The 17,171-nt window shown below is 39.6% G+C and overlaps 1 protein-coding gene across 1 annotated transcript in view; it reads left to right on the top strand.

Moving 5' to 3' along the window:
* LOC122798495 (epiplakin-like) overlaps positions 1–16,777 on the top strand; it is a 341,455-nt gene extending 324,678 nt beyond the window's left edge. Inside the window, exons 4-5 of the mRNA XM_044067494.1 lie at positions 4,349–5,460; positions 14,636–16,777. Of these exons, the coding sequence (XP_043923429.1) occupies positions 4,441–5,460; positions 14,636–16,771 (3,156 nt within the window). The 5' untranslated portion in view covers positions 4,349–4,440 and the 3' untranslated portion in view covers positions 16,772–16,777. The remainder of the gene's footprint in view (positions 1–4,348; positions 5,461–14,635) is intronic.
* Positions 16,778–17,171: the final 394 nt, after the last annotated feature.

The following is a 17,171-nucleotide window of genomic DNA, read 5'->3' as shown; positions in this document are numbered from 1 at the left end:
AACTTTGGTGACGTTCAACGTTTGATTTTCTCAGTTTAAAGTCGCACAATTGTGCGTTCATAGTTGTCATTCTTGGTAATGTAAAGGCAAACCAATTATTCTCTTGGTCAGCTTGTTATCTTCCAGTAGTTCCAACTACCCTCCAAATTAAATCTCTACACCTTTAACACCTTATTTTCCTATAAAAATCCAAGAAGGCATGTGAATGATCTTTCAATATTACATTCACTTCATACTTTTTTCTGTAATGGTATCCAACTTTCTTTTGAATTTCAACAAGAATTTGTTCTAGTAATTGTTTCAAAAGGGCACTATAATCAATTCATAACTTTCATTGAGGGCAGTAGATTCCTTCTGTAAATCACCATGTCATTGACCAACCCTCCAAGGCAGTTTGCCAGCCTTCATCATAAATGCCAATTCAAAACTATCTCAAATGTCATTACTTACATTTTTAGAAAGATTAGTATGAACATAAATAATTCCACTGCAATGCATTGTTTTCAGCTTCACAGGTAAGTACTAGCCATTTTAAGCCTAGCCAATTTCTTGCAAAAGTAAGAATCAAACCATGTACCTTAATGTCTGGTTTGTGAGGTAAGCACCTTAATCATTAAGCCAACCCTGAACCAGGGGGCCCTAGAGTGACCACTGGGCCTAGCCACTCTTCATAGCACCATAGTGAGTAATTGGTTTCTGTTGAATTTTACTGCTGAACTTTATTTTTGATTTTATTATTTAGTTGACAGCTGTTAGTTGCCTATATCTGGACACCTAAATACAGAAACAGAAATAAATGTATTGAATCAGATGGGTAACTAACTTGTATATTTATTTGGTGACACCGTGTGGGCCACTCTAGAAGCCTAGCTGTCTTGGTCAACTGCTGAAATTTTTATTAGTATTGATATTATACAGTGTAATTGGGCACCCATTGTTAAGGGTGTAACAGCTGATTGTGAAGTGTTTGGTGGCAGTGATAACTACCTTATACTATGGGCAGAAGGGGACACAGCAGGCAAATCTAGGCCAGCTTTTCCCAGGTGTGTGTCAGCTACTAGAAGCAGGGAAACCAAGCGCTGGGCTTACAGAAAGGGAACTGGAGGTCTTGGCTTGGACACTCGGCTGAGGGCCTAAACCTACAGCTGTTGCCTAAACCTACAGCTGTGTCAGTGAGGAGTCTTACTGAGGGCCTGGAGGGAGACAGATATAGAGGAATCCAGAACCTGGAATGTATGTGTTCCCTGTGTACTCTGGGGGAAATTGTGCTTGATGCAGAGAGGTCTGGATATAGAAATATTGAATGTATTCATTTGTATTCCAAGTGAGTGTCCCTCTCCAGTATCAGTGGTGAGGATTCAGGCTCCTTGATTACTAGCCCAGTGTGGGGACATTACTTATTGGTTAGCAGTGGTAGAACCATCATATGTCACATCGGTTGCCAGGGGTGGGACCATGACTCATCAGAGTTCACCAGGGGCTGTGCAGAACTTAATGGTCATGTGGGGAAAGGGAATAAAAAGATATGGCAAAATAAAGATGCACTCAAGTCAAAACTTGTAAATGTTTTATTTCTAGATTGGAAAAATCATAAGAATTTGCAAAATTCCAAAAGAAGAAAACTTTAGTCTGGAAGGTCTGTCCACTTCATTTGATTCATTTCATCCACCATATTCCTTTTTGCCTCATTTCTGTCGCACTTAACTGTGGAGCTAATATCCACCCCTTTGTGTCGGAAATCCAGTCATGATCCAATATCCATGCATGAATTATCATTCCAGTTGGCCATGCAGTCTCCAGCTGCTGCTGAATGACTCCTTCACAAATTCTGCAGACTTAACTTTAGTGCCAGTTATCACCCCTTCCTACAATGAGATAGGTTTACACAAACCTGGGTGACACTAGATGGTGACTTATTTGACTTTTTTATTCAAAGAACTGAACTTCTAGAGGTTCATGCAAGCATAATACCAGTATTCAGAAATGAGTACTATGGATTGGAATGTTAAGAAATGTAATATGCTCATGGATCATTGTGGCAATTTGACCAAATTTGGAAAAACAGTATGCTTCACAGTGCTGCAAGGCAAATAAAAAAACACAGATGTCTATTCTGGTCCTCCCCAACCTTTTGATTACACATCTTCCCCAATGTCCACGTAAGTGCTGAACTTTCCCTGTCCTTTCTGACCACTTTATAGCGCTGCTTCATCACCACATTGGAGGTCTTCCCTCTCCTTTCTGACCACTTTATAGCGCTGCTTCATCACCACATTGGAGGTCTTCCCTCTCCTTTCTGACCACTTTATAGCACTGCTTCATCACCACATTGGAGGTCTTCCCTCTCCTTTCTGACCACTTTATAGTGCCGCTTCATCAACACATTGGAGGTCTCCCCTTTTAAGGAAGAGTTTCCATTATGTAGCCTTTTACTTTCATTGCTATCATTTAAGTATGGGAGTCATGATTGATCCACCTTCTGGGGCTAGTTTTGTTTCTTCCTAATTACCCGTCTCGCCACCCTCTTGTGATTCGATAGATTAGTACCAGTGCAGGGCCTGCAATATTGTAACCTGGCCGCATGCATGCATATTCTGCCTGGCAATACTGCAGATGCATTGCTTGCAAAACAAAAGTTGTATCCTGCAGAGTTGAGACCCAGTGCTTATATACAGACTAGTGGTTTTCATGCATAAAGGTCCAACCTCACCTCCATCTTCCCACAAGGCTGGTTTAGTTACCAAAGGCTGCTCATTCTGTATCCTTCACAGATGGTTCTTTCAGTGCACCACATCCACCAGTCAAACCTCGGTCACTGGGTCTTCAGGCAAGAAATATTTTGTGTTTTTGTTTTTTTTTTGACTATGGGTTTATGGCGTATTCTATTCCAGAGAAGTGGCAATAAGTGAACTGGTCATCTTTTATGCTCATAGGAGTGAGTGTGTTTTGTGCATCTATGTGCATGCATCTGCATGAATGCATGAATAAACATGAGTGTTATTAGATGTACATTCTGCAGAGGGACTGAACTCCCATCCAGGACTAGTTCTCTGCCTTACACCCATTACTTGCTGTCATAGACTCCAACTTCTCTGTTTCACTGAAAATGATAAAGTAGCTATCGGAGGATGAATAAATAAAACAGTCATAACATGTGTACATATGCCATATAAGCTATTCACATGGGAGGCTTGTTCCAAAATTATTGTATTCCATTTCAGGCAAAATATGTAGCCATGCATACACCTTGCATACCATGGAATACATTTGCATTGTTTAAAATAATTTCTGCATTCAGATGTGCTAGCATTTAATTTTAAAAATCCATATTGCCATGTGTTAATATTATGTATTTTATTATATAGCTATTTCACGGTGCACCCTCATATTTTTTGAGTTTTGAAAGACCGCTGACTTGATGATTAAAAAAAACTTTGCTAGTATTTTGATTGAGATTCCTGAATGACATATTGAGCATCAGGATTTAATTGCCTCCAGAATTTATTGCCTTGTAAGAGTTGTAATTTATTTTTTTTTAAGAGCGTCCATGGCAAAAGGGTGAAGGGAAAGCATAGTAATATGCTAAGCCAAAGTCCTCAGGCACAGCATCTCCACCTGTGTGTCGGACTTGGTATTGCAGGTAGGGAGTCTGCTTAGTTACATGCAACTGACATACTTGTAGACCCGGGGTCACCCCTCCTCCAATTTCCAAAGCTTTTGGTAAATAGGAGGAGCTTCTGCCTTTCTGTGAAGTCCATTCATTTCAGAGAGCTTTACCACTCATTAGGCATTATACAGTGCTGAGCCTCAACAATGTACAGCATCAAATTATTTCATGTACCTGAGCCTGAGTTATCTTTTGAAATCGGACATAGGACTCACCAGTCCCCATTAGTATATGCTGAATAGGGACTGGTGAAGCCTTATCATTTGAACTTGAGACCAGTGTCACGCCATGCCAAAGCCTTAAGTAATCTCACCTTATGTTCATTGCGTGCAATTACTGAATGGGTAGTGAAAAGTATTTGCATTTTTTTTACTTTGTAATATATTACTAGAATAATATAGCATTATAACTAAAGCGCCTTCTCATTTTCCCTTCGCATATACACCCCACTTACTGTCCGTGCCTTTTAAAACTTTACACTGAAGAAATATGATTACATGTGTAAACAGAGTACAGAAAAACTAATACATCTCTGAGAAGTCAGTTTTCACATATGTGAACATAATTCTATTCTATTTACTATAAGAATGTTTACAATTCACTTTAAGCCTAGCATTTATTTTAGCTTAAGATTACGATACATATTCATCTAAATTTCTCAATTTTCTTAATGTCTTGCAGAGATTTTGATTTTCTGGAGAGCAAATAAGAAACATTCATGCAAAGCACTTGAAAGGCAGGAGAAAAGTAACTGGACAATTTATTTATAAACCATGGAAATCCCTAACCAGCTACAGTCTACCAAACTTGAGAAAGACATGGGCAGGTTCAAAGCTCATGAAACCAGTATCTGGGAAGTGCTGAATTCAGAATATGTGGCTGAAAAGAAAAGGAAAGAAATGCTGCAGCAGTTTCAGTCACAAAGCATAACACTGCAGCAATTAATAACTGCTACTGCAGAAAAAGTTGAAGAGTATGAAAGAAGAGGAGCAAAGCCAATATTCAAAGGCTTAAGAAAAAGAATATCAGCAAATGATCTTTACAAATCCAATATCATTGACCAGACTACCTTGAGTGAAATCAGTAAAGGTGAAAAAAATGCTGAAGATATATCTAAAATGGAAACGGTCAAGAAGTACTTGGAAGGAAGTAGCTGTATTGCTGGTGTATACATACAAAAGACACAAGAGAAAATGAGCATTTACCAGGCAATGAAAAAAGGAATCTTAAGACCTGGTACTGCACTGGTACTACTAGAAGCCCAAGCTGCAACTGGATTTATTATTGACCCAATTAAAAATGAAAAGTTAAATGTTGAAGAAGCAGTATTAAAAGCAATAGTAGGCAAAGAATTGCAGAAAAAACTACAGTCAGCAGAAAAGGCAGTAATAGGCTACACTGATCCATATACAGGAGAAAAAATATCACTCTTCCAAGCTTTGAATAAAGAACTGATTGTAAAAGATCATGGTATTCGTCTTCTTGAAGCCCAGATTGCCACCGGTGGTATCATTGATCCAGTGCACAGTCACCGTTTACCAGTTCAAGTGGCTTATGAGCGAGGATACTTTGATGAAGAGATGAACAATGTCTTGTCAGATCCCTCAGATGACACCAAGGGATTCTTTGACCCCAACACCCATGAAAACCTCACTTATTTGCAGCTGCTGGAAAGATGCTGTAAGGATGAAACAGGACTTTGTCTACTCAATATAGCTCCCAAAGGGAGGTCCCATGTTTCCGCTGATGAAACTACTAAAACCACTTTCCAATCCTCTTTCACCACAATCAGTGCAGGCAGATACACAGGTCAAAACGTATCCATCTGGGAACTGCTCTACTCTGAATACTTCCCAGAAGGCAAAAGGAATGAGCTACTTCAGAAATTCAAACAAGGAACTTTAACCATTGACCAAATCACCACAATCATAAGAACCACTATCGCAGAGAAAGAGGCTACAGAAAAGGATGGGAATGCGGATTCATTTCTCTTTGATGAGAAAACTACAGAGCTTTTCAAATCCACAAAGCATACTTGCAAGGCAGGCACTTTTAAGGATAAAACAGTTTCACTGTGGGAGCTACTTCACTCTGACTACATAACGGAAGAGAAGAGGAACGAACTGGTGAAGCAGTTCAAGGATGGTGCTCAGACAACAGAAACCCTGATTACAATCATTAGCACCATTATTGACCAAACTGAAAAGAAAAGCAGTGAACTGAAACTGCCAGGCTTGAGGAAACAGGTTTCTGTTGCTGAATTATACAAATCCCAGATTATTGACAAGTCAGTCTGGGGAGAGCTGCAGCAGGGTACTAAAACTATAGAAGATGTGGCAAAGATGGATACTGTTAAGAGATACCTGGAAGGCAGGAGTTGTATTGCTGGTGTTTACTTAGAAAGCTTGAAGGAAAAGTTGAATATTTATCAAGCCATGAAGAGAGGGATTTTGAGACCTGAACAATTTTGGAACCGTGCACTGGTCAACTAACAAGTGGTTTGAGCTTAAAGGATGATTGGAAAGATCAAATATGGAAGGGAGTTGCTCAAACCCTACGGAATTTCCTTTCAACTAGAAGGAGATAAGAACATGCATCTTTAACCCAGATGCCCGGGACTTGATCCATCAATACCACATTCAGCTATGCAGGAATAGAGGTAAAGCTTGTCGTCTAAACCAAGGGTCTTTGCCCAAACATAAAACCACTTCAATTTCACCGGAAACGTGAGATACAGGTAACTATACTGAAGGTACCGATGTTCCGAAAGCAAAGGAACTCAATTTCACAAAATTAACTACCAAACAATCATGAACCTATCCAAGCAAAAGGCCAAAGGAAGGCTCGATAAATTCTCTGAAGGTAAGATGACTATCAATCAAACATAATAACCAGGACTAACGAAAAGTCAAGGAGGAAGATCATCTCAATGAGAAACGGACTTGTCAAGCAACTAGACAGCAATAACAGATACTCATGGCACTTTTGACAAAGAGATAATGGAACTTACTCGCTAAGGAAGTGGCGAACTGAAATCCCGATGATCAAACATGGACCTGTTGCACATAAAACATATGAAAGCAGATGGAAACGTTATACTGAAGGCTGAGTTAAAGTTGTTGTGAATTAAGAGCAAAATTGAAATTGGCAAGAGGATTAACCTACGAAGATTTTTGGAAGCTGGTACTGTTAAAACTGATTATTATGAATTTTGTAAGAAGACAAAGGATTTGGAAAGGATGCAGGAATTTTACGGCAGGGATATGATGCAAAGAGCCACTGGTAAATTACTTTTAAGCCCTGAAATTGCTGGAAAGCTGCATTCTCTTCGAAGGAGGACCGGGATTTATCCAGGAATCTTTGACCCTAAGGTTAAAGTCTTTCATCTGAAGACAGACGATTGGACCAGGATTCTTTGAACCCAAGACACCTTAACCTATGCACTGGAACAATTGTAGGATGAACAGGATGCTTACAAGATGACCAAGGGATTGTATCCCCATGAAACACTAATTCTTTAACCACATGAAAACCAGCTTTGCTCACCAAAGCTTCAGGGAACGGCATTCTACTAAACCAAAAGGATCTTCTTAAATCAAAAGGAAACATCAACTCACACAATCAAGGAACGCTACACAGAAAAGCTAGAAGGCATAGGAACTACTACTTGAAATCAAAAGGACTTTAAATCATCAACTGAATCAGCATTTTAGCAAAACAATAGGCACATTCAGAAAGCATATTAGAGAGAATACTGACTTTATGAGAGCTCTCACAGAACAAACAATAGGCAGATATTAGAATAAAATTTACTGGGAGCTACTTCACGCTGATACATAGTGGAAGGAAATGGAAATTAATGGAGCATTCAAGGAAGCTGTAGAACAGAACCTATTCAATATAGAAATTATGTTACAACTGGAAGAAAGTTTGTGTGTTAAAAATCCAGTTGAGAAAGGTCTGTCAAGCTAAGGATTACAAAGTTGATATCTTGGAGTAGCTGAGAGGGATTATATGACTGTTAGCTAGAGAGCTGTTAAGGAAAAGTTGAAGGAGATTTAAGCGGATTGAAATTTTGACGGAAAGTAATTTTTAGCAAGAGCGCATTGTGTAACCTGGTCTATTAATTACGAAGCTGATTGGAACGGTTCAAAGATCTTGAAGCGAGTTGATTTAGGATCAAAGGATCATGCAAGGACCAGTAAAGTTAGTGTTTTGACGGAGGTACAAGGCCCCTACACGTGAAAGATTCTCTTTTGAAGCCCCAATACCGTGACCTCTATTGCACTGCTGTAATGCTTTAGGATGAAACAGGCTTTTCTACAGATAGCTTAAGGGAGGTCAAGTTTCCCTGATGAAACTACTATACACTTTCCAATTCTTTCACCCATAGTGACAACGGTTAACCGCCACTGAACCTCTACTCTGAATACTCTCGAAAGAAAGGAAGGATCAAGGAAATTACAAATTTACCAATCGTTAGCCACAATCATGAAGAACTACAAGAAAGAGGCTACCATCTAAGGATGGCAATCGATTCTTCTTATGGAAAACTAAAGCTTTTAAATCCAAACTACTTGCACAGCACTTTTAAAGGAAAAGTTATTGGGAGCTAAATAGGACTACATAAAAGACGAAGAACGATACTTGCAGAGAAAGAGTCAGAAACAAAACATTACATCTGTAGCACATTATTGAGCATCTAAAAAAAAGGATGAAACTGCCACTTGGAAAGGTTTTAGTTCTGAAGTACCCGATTTGACAATCAGTAAGGGAAAGCTGAGAGGTGTAACATTAAGATGTGCAAAGATGAACTTAATAATCTTAGGCAGAGTTTATGCTGGTGTTACTTAGAAAGCTTGAAAAAATCAATTGAGAACCAGAAGTGGATTATAAAACCTGTAACATCTTTTGGAAGCTCGCGGCTACTGTGGTATCATGAGTAATGCCAAAGTTGTGTGTTAGAGATACCTAAGGCAATTGGTATTTAGGTGAGAAACTTTTGAGAAGTGATTTTTAAGCAAGAGCACGGTTGAAACATTTCTTATTAATCCTTGGACCTGTTGGAAGCAGGCATTCGCTCTTGATCCAATCCACGGGTTTTGTCCAGAGGAAGGTCTCCATCTGGAAAATGAAGGATACTTTATGAAGAGAGAAGATGTTTGTCAAAGTGACAAATTTCTTTGAAGCCCAAAGCCATGTGACACCTGTTCAGCTCTGAAACTGTGGAACCAGTTTGTCTTCATAATATCCCAAGTGTATCCGTTTTCGCGGAACTTTATAAATTCCAATCCTTTTCAACACAGTAGACACAGGAACTATCCATGGAACGCTACTTGACTATTCAGCTGGCAAAGGAAGGCATTAAAATGAAAATGACTTTAACCATCCAAAGGTTCACCAATCAGAACACTACAAAAAAGTTCAATCATGGGAATGCGATCATGCTCTTTCAGAGAAAACGACTTTTCAAATCACAAACTACTTGAAGGAGGCAATTTTAAGGATAAAAGTTACAGGACTACCATTGACAATACAAAAAAGACCATCGTGAAGAGAAGGTCTGAAACAGAAACCCTGTTATCATTACCCTTTTGACAAACGAATGAAAAGCAGTAAGCAACTTGCAGGCTGAGGAAAAGGATTCAATTTGATTGAGCAATTCAGTTATACAACGAGGAGCGAGCAGGGTAAACATTAAGATGTGCAAAAAACGTAAATAAAGTAGGGTTATTGCGAGTTTATAAAAGATTGAAAAGTTGAAATTAGCAAGCATAGAGAGGGGTTTTAAACTCAAATACTTTTGAAAGCTGGCTGTCACAGGGTTCAACGATGTGATGCCAAAGTTGGTGTTGAGAAAGTCTCAAGGATCTTGAATGGCTGTAGAAAAGTTTTGGCAAGTGAATTTTGCACGAGCCCTAACAGGTTAAATTTCTTTTAACCCTAAGAAGGTCGGTTGTGAAGGGCTCATTCATCTTTTAAGCCCAGATTCCACCGTTGGTATGTCCGGCAGGCTCTTCCATTAAGGGCTATGAGGAGAAACTTTGATGAGAGTGAACAATGCTTGTAACCTAATTCCTTTGGAGCCCTGATCCACCGTGAAAACCCTTATTGCAGCTCTTGAACAGTTAAGGTGGGACTTTGTCATCATAAGTCCCAAAGGGCTTCTCAGTTCTCTGATGAAAATGAAACATTTCCAACCCTTTCAAATCAGTGCGGCAAGGAGTTAAACTTCCACTGGAACCTCTATTGATACTCAGAAAGCAAAAGGAAGAGTATTCAGAATTAAACAAAACTTTACCATTGCCATTTCACCACAATCATAAAACCACTATCCAGGAAAAGGTCCAAATGGAGGGATCGATCATTCCATGAGAAAAACATGGCTATTCAAATCACAAGATTTGCAAGGCAGGCATTTAAGGATAAACATTTACTGGGGAGACTTCACAGACAAAGGAGAGAAGAGGAACGACTTCCGCAGAAAAGGCTACAGCAAGATGAAACCCGATTACTTCATTGGGATTATTACCAAGTAAAAAACAGGAACTATTGCCAGGCTTGCGAAAGGTATTGTGAATATGGAATCAATTTTGATAATCATTGAGAGAGCTGAGCAAGGTATAAACATTAAGATGTGGCAAAAGAAACCTAGATACTGGAAGCAGGTTGATTGCTGTGTTTACTTAAAACTAGAAGCAAATTGAAATTAAGCTGGAAAGAGGGTTTTGAGACTGATAGACAATCTTTTGGAAGTCAGCTGCTGAGTCGATGACCTTTAAAATAGAAGTTGGTGTTGAGGAGAGTCTAAAGAATTGGAAAGGAGTGGGAATTTTACGGGAGAGGATGTTGGTAAAGGACCCCTACCATGTGAAATTTCTTTTTAACCCTGAAAATTTTTGAAAGACAGGCATCATTTTTGAAGCCTAAGTACAGGGGTTTTTGACCAGAAGTCTCGTTACATTAAGTGCTAAGGAGAAATTTTCTGAAGAGAGAAGATGTTTGTATCCCAGAGACCCAACGGTTTTTGACCCCAAACCCATAAAACCGCATTTGCGACTGCTGTAACGTAAGGGAAGGACTGTCTTCTAAGCCTCCCATGGGAGTCCCATTCCGTGAACCAGAACCTTTCCAACCTTTACCCAATAGTGCGCAGATCAGGCAAACTACATGGAACGCTTTCTGATACTCACAAAGGAAAAGGAATCTTTCCAGAAATCAAACAAAACTTTCATTGCCAAATCCAAATCAAAGGCCTATCAGAAAAGATCCAAAGAGGACGATTCGCTGATTCCTTATGAGAAACATGAGCTTTTAAATCAAAAGATCTTCAATGGCAACTTTACGGGAACGTTACTTGGGATATTCACGAAAAAAGAGAGATCGAAATTGTAAGGAATTCAAGCAGGTGCTAGCAAAAAACAATCAATATTAGCCACTATGCCAAAAAAAGAAAAGGGAACTGAAACTCTGTTGAGGAAACAGGTTCTGTTGCGAATTACACAAACAGATTATTGACAGTCAGTCTGGAAGCTGACAGTACTAAACTATGAAGCTATGGCAAAGATGATACGTTAAGAACTGGAAGGCAGAGTTGTATTGTGTGTTTATTAAAACTTAGAAAGTTATATTATACGCATAAGGGGAATTGAGACCTGGACTGACAATTCTTTTGGAAGAGGTGCTTGGGTTATACATCCTTATACAGAAGTTGTGTGTTAGAAGCAGCAAAGGATCTTGAAAGAGCTGAGGAAAACTTTTACGGAGAGAGATGATTCTGTCTTAGACCCCTACACAGGTGAAAAAATTTATATTTTCAAGCCTGAAGAAGGGTGATTGGAACCAGGATCTCTTTTGAAGCCTTGCCAGGTTATGGTCAGTGCACGTCTGTTAATATCAATGTGTTGAGGAAGATCTTTAAGGCAATGAAAAGGACTGTGGAACACATGAGCAAGGAGGATTTCCGCCACAAGCATAAACCAGTATAATTCTCTTTTAAGCCTGAAGGAGTGATAGACTATGATCTCTATTAGCCCAATTGCGTCCTGTTCCTGATACTCAAAGCATTTTCCAATTTCAAAAGTGCTTTAGCGAAACTTGAAAGCATGAAAATGTCTTGCTGACCTAAGAACCAAAGGAGGACCATTCCATGAAAACTACTTTAATCCATTCCGAACATGCCACAATCATAAGGCTTTTCAGTAAAAGCTCAAAGGGAGGTCCATTTTCCTGATGCTACAAAACATTCAACTTTTCAAACACAAAGAACTTGAAGCAGGACTAAACACCATTGGGAATCTTACTCTGACTATCGAAGAAAAAGGAAGAGGTATAGATTCAATAGGTGAGTTAACATACCCAATTCACAATCATAGAACCATATCGCAAGGGATAAAGAAAAGAGTGGAACTGGGATCATTTCCATTGGGAAAACGGAGAGTTGCAAATGACAAAGCATTCAAGGCAGGCTTAAGGAAACAGGTTACTTGAAGCTATATTGACAATAAGGAAAGTAGGAACAACTGGAAGCGTGATATGGTGTCTGACTTAGAAACCTGATTAATTGACATCAGCCGAAGAGAGATAGCAGGACTAAATTCTAGTTGGAAAGGTGCTGTTACTGATTCTACAATCAATTATTGACAAGTCGTTCTGGTGAGGAAGTGATAAACATGAAGGGCAAGGGAATTTAGACCGGAGGAGGATGTTGGAAGCCGTTCACTTGAAAGGGTTATTAAGTCATTAAGACCGATGAAGGACTTTTGAACGTCTCAAGCATCTTTGGACGGGGTTTATGGTACATCACTTTACTACCAAAGTTGTGTGTAGAGATCTTTTCAAAGCACAATGGAGCCTGTGAACCAATGTATTCTTTGAGCCCAGTGCGACCATGGACCCACTATCAGAGTCTGGAAAATTCTTATTATGAAACGGATTTACTAATAGTCACAAAGGTCCATGTTTCCCTAGAAACTACAAAAGCACTTTACCATCTTCACCACAATCATGAGGCAGATACACGGAAGAGCTATCAGTGGGAATGCTTTCTCTATTACACAAAAGGAGCTACTTGAAATTCAAAAACAACTTTAACCATTACCAATCACCACAATCATAAGACAATCCAGGAAAGAGCTACAAAGGGATGGGATCGTCATTCCTCTTATGAGAAAACTACAGAGCTTTTCAAACCAAAAGATATTCAAGGCAGACTTTAAATAAAACATTTCATTGGGACTACTAACAGATACAAAAAGGAAGGGAAGGTTAATGTAAAGACAACATTGCCAAACAAACGATTACTCATTAGGCCATTTAAGAAAAGAGTAACGGGACTACTGCAGGCTACAGAAAGTTTTGTTACTGAATGTAAGCAGTTATGATGGTCAGCAAGGAAACTGATAGGATTAGACCATGACATAAAGATGGAAGAGAGATTGGAAGGAAGTGTATTCTGTGTTATTAGAAAGTTAGGAAAGTTGAAAAATACAACGAAAAGGAGGGATTAAACTGTACGGCACGGGGTTTGGGCTCAGTGCTACTTTAACCCGATTATTATCGGGTTGGGGTTGGGAAGCAGCTAAAATTTATGGAGGAGGAGGATAAGTCGGCAGGAGGTACTGGCTAAGATCTACAAGTTGAAAAATCTTTTAAGCTGAAAGTCTTTGTAAGACCAGTTGCCCCTTTTTGACCAGCACTATCGTTACAGTGACTGGTAAAGATCTTGGTGAAAGGATTTTTCAAAGACCCCAAAAGGACTGGATACTCAACCTTTGACCTCAACCTGACGTGAATGCAGTCAAGTCTGAAAGGCTTGTTAAAATACTGAAAGGAGGACCATGTTTCCAGAAACCAAAACTTTAACCATTCCCACACCACAGTAAGGAACGATCCGAGAAGGGGTCAAAAAAAAGGACTGATACTCAAAATCAAAAAAAAACCTTAAAATCACAAGCTTAAAACTTAAGAAAAAGGGGACTATAGAAAGACAAGGGATCTTCTTTGATGAGAAACTAAGACTTTAAATTCACAACAACTTGAGCAACACATTAAAAACAAATAGTGAGCTTAATTTTAACAAAGGAGGAAAGGTATTGTGAAAGTTCAAAAGGGTTAGTACAAATCCCATAAATTAGCACATGACAAACTAAAAAAGTGGGAAGAAACTGTTGGGAAAAGTGGGCGAATTTAAATCCAGTTATTGCAAGCAGTCGGAGAGAACAGTTAAAAATGAGATTGAAAGAGGACTGAAAATCCTTGGAAGCAGGTTGATGCTGTTTTACAAAATTTAAGAAAAGTTGATTATAGCCAAGAGATTAGGGTACTGCACTAATCTTTGGAAGCGGTCTGTGGTTCATAACCCATATACAGATTTTTTGAGAAGCAGTTCAAACATGGAAGGCTAGGCAACTTTACGGCGGAGGGACTGTTAAGGACTAAAGGTGAAAAGTTCTATTAAGCCGAAAGAGGATTGGAAACCTGGCATGCCTTGAACCCAATGGCTTTCAGATCCAGTGCGTCATCGTCAATTCAAGTGCTAAGGGAAGCTGAGAAGGATCATTTGTAGATCCCAGGAACCATGGATCCTTGACCCCCCCAATGACCTCACTTTTAAGTCTGAAGATGTTAAGGTGAAACGGACTTTGTGAACCATTACCCCATAGAGCCCAGATTGCCAGGGAATCTACAACACTTTCCAATCCTCTTTCACCACAATCAGTGCAGGCAGATACACAGGTCAAAGCATCCATCTGGGAACTGCTCTACTCTGAATACTTCACAGAAGGCAAAAGGAATGAGCTACTTCAGAAATTCAAACAAGGAACTTTAACCATTGACCAAATCACCACAATCATAAGAACCACTATCGCAGAGAAAGAGGCTACAGAAAAGGATGGGAATGCGGATTCATTCCTCTTTGATGAGAAAACTACAGAGCTTTTCAAATCCACAAAGCATACTTGCAAGGCAGGCACTTTTAAGGATAAAACAGTTTCACTGTGGGAGCTACTTCACTCTGACTACATAACGGAAGAGAAGAGGAACGAACTGGTGAAGCAGTTCAAGGATGGTGCTCAGACAACAGAAACCCTGATTACAATCATTAGCACCATTATTGACCAAACTGAAAAGAAAAGCAGTGAACTGAAACTGCCAGGCTTGAGGAAACAGGTTTCTGTTGCTGAATTATACAAATCCCAGATTATTGACAAGTCAGTCTGGGGAGAGCTGCAGCAGGGTACTAAAACTATAGAAGATGTGGCAAAGATGGATACTGTTAAGAGATACCTGGAAGGCAGGAGTTGTATTGCTGGTGTTTACTTAGAAAGCTTGAAGGAAAAGTTGAATATTTATCAAGCCATGAAGAGAGGGATTTTGAGACCTGGTACTGCACTAATTCTTTTGGAAGCTCAGGCTGCTACTGGGTTCATCATCGATCCTATTAATAACCAGAAGTTGTGTGTTGAGGAAGCAGTCTCCAAAGGCATCATTGGAAAGGAGCTGCAGGACAAACTTTTATCGGCAGAGAGAGGAGTGACTGGCTACAAGGACCCCTACACAGGTGAAAAAATTTCTCTTTTTCAAGCCCTGAAGAAGGACCTGATTGTGAAAGACCATGGCATTCGTCTTCTTGAAGCCCAGATTGCCACCGGTGGTATCATTGATCCAGTGCACAGTCATCGTTTACCAGTTCAAGTGGCTTATGAGCGAGGATACTTTGATGAAGAGATGAACAATGTCTTGTCAGATCCCTCAGATGACACCAAGGGATTCTTTGACCCCAACACCCATGAAAACCTCACTTATTTGCAGCTGCTGGAAAGATGCTGTAAGGATGAAACAGGACTTTGTCTACTCAATATAGCTCCCAAAGGGAGGTCCCATGTTTCCGCTGATGAAACTACTAAAACCACTTTCCAATCCTCTTTCACCACAATCAGTGCAGGCAGATACACAGGTCAAAACGTATCCATCTGGGAACTGCTCTACTCTGAATACTTCACAGAAGGCAAAAGGAATGAGCTACTTCAGAAATTCAAACAAGGAACTTTAACCATTGACCAAATCACCACAATCATAAGAACCACTATCGCAGAGAAAGAGACTACAGAAAAGGATGGGAATGCGGATTCATTTCTCTTTGATGAGAAAACTACAGAGCTTTTCAAATCCACAAAGCATACTTGCAAGGCAGGCACTTTTAAGGATAAAACAGTTTCACTGTGGGAGCTACTTCACTCTGACTACATAACAGAAGAGAAGAGGAACGAACTGGTGAAGCAGTTCAAGGATGGTGCTCAGACAACAGAAACCCTGATTACAATCATTAGCACCATTATTGACCAAACTGAAAAGAAAAGCAGTGAACTGAAACTGCCAGGCTTGAGGAAACAGGTTTCTGTTGCTGAATTATACAAATCCCAGATTATTGACAAGTCAGTCTGGGGAGAGCTGCAGCAGGGTACTAAAACTATAGAAGATGTGGCAAAGATGGATACTGTTAAGAGATACCTGGAAGGCAGGAGTTGTATTGCTGGTGTTTACTTAGAAAGCTTGAAGGAAAAGTTGAATATTTATCAAGCCATGAAGAGAGGGATTTTGAGACCTGGTACTGCACTAATTCTTTTGGAAGCTCAGGCTGCTACTGGGTTCATCATCGATCCTATTAATAACCAGAAGTTGTGTGTTGAGGAAGCAGTCTCCAAAGGCATCATTGGAAAGGAGCTGCAGGACAAACTTTTATCGGCAGAGAGAGGAGTGACTGGCTACAAGGACCCCTACACAGGTGAAAAAATTTCTCTTTTTCAAGCCCTGAAGAAGGACCTGATTGTGAAAGACCATGGCATTCGTCTTCTTGAAGCCCAGATTGCCACCGGTGGTATCATTGATCCAGTGCACAGTCATCGTTTACCAGTTCAAGTGGCTTATGAGCGAGGATACTTTGATGAAGAGATGAACAATGTCTTGTCAGATCCCTCAGATGACACCAAGGGATTCTTTGACCCCAACACCCATGAAAACCTCACTTATTTGCAGCTGTTGGGAAGATGTGTTAGGGATGAAAAAACTGATCTTTTTCTTCTGAAATTACAAAAAATATAATTTTTATTTGGTTGATAGTTTTTTTGTTGTCTATTTACAATTTCTATTTGTCATTACAATTTTTAAGTCGTGTATTGTCTATCTGGGATTTTTGTCCTCAGTCTGCCTGTATGGCTTCATTGTCTTTTTGGGCCAAATCACATTCCATTGATTTGTCTTTGTGTGTGTGTGTGTGTGTGTGTGTGTGTGTGTGTGTGTGTGTGTGTGTGTGTGTGTGTGTGTTTAGCTTTCAGAGACTGGTGAGGTTCTAAGCAACGTCAATTCATTCTTATTTGTTAAAGGACTTTATTTGTCTTGACGTTATTGATGGCATTTGTGTCACTGGCTTATTTCATAAGCAACATTTTTTTATTTCATCTTTCCTTTCTTGCATGATAGTGCTGGAATTAATCTGTAGGCC

Source organism: Protopterus annectens, chromosome 3.part1 (assembly GCF_019279795.1).
Source record: "Protopterus annectens isolate FY-2018-M chromosome 3.part1, PAN1.0, whole genome shotgun sequence".
In the NCBI taxonomy this organism is placed as follows: Eukaryota; Metazoa; Chordata; order Ceratodontiformes; family Protopteridae; genus Protopterus; species Protopterus annectens.
Note: the sequence above shows the minus strand (reverse complement) of the source record. Positions and strands in the feature narration are given on the sequence as shown.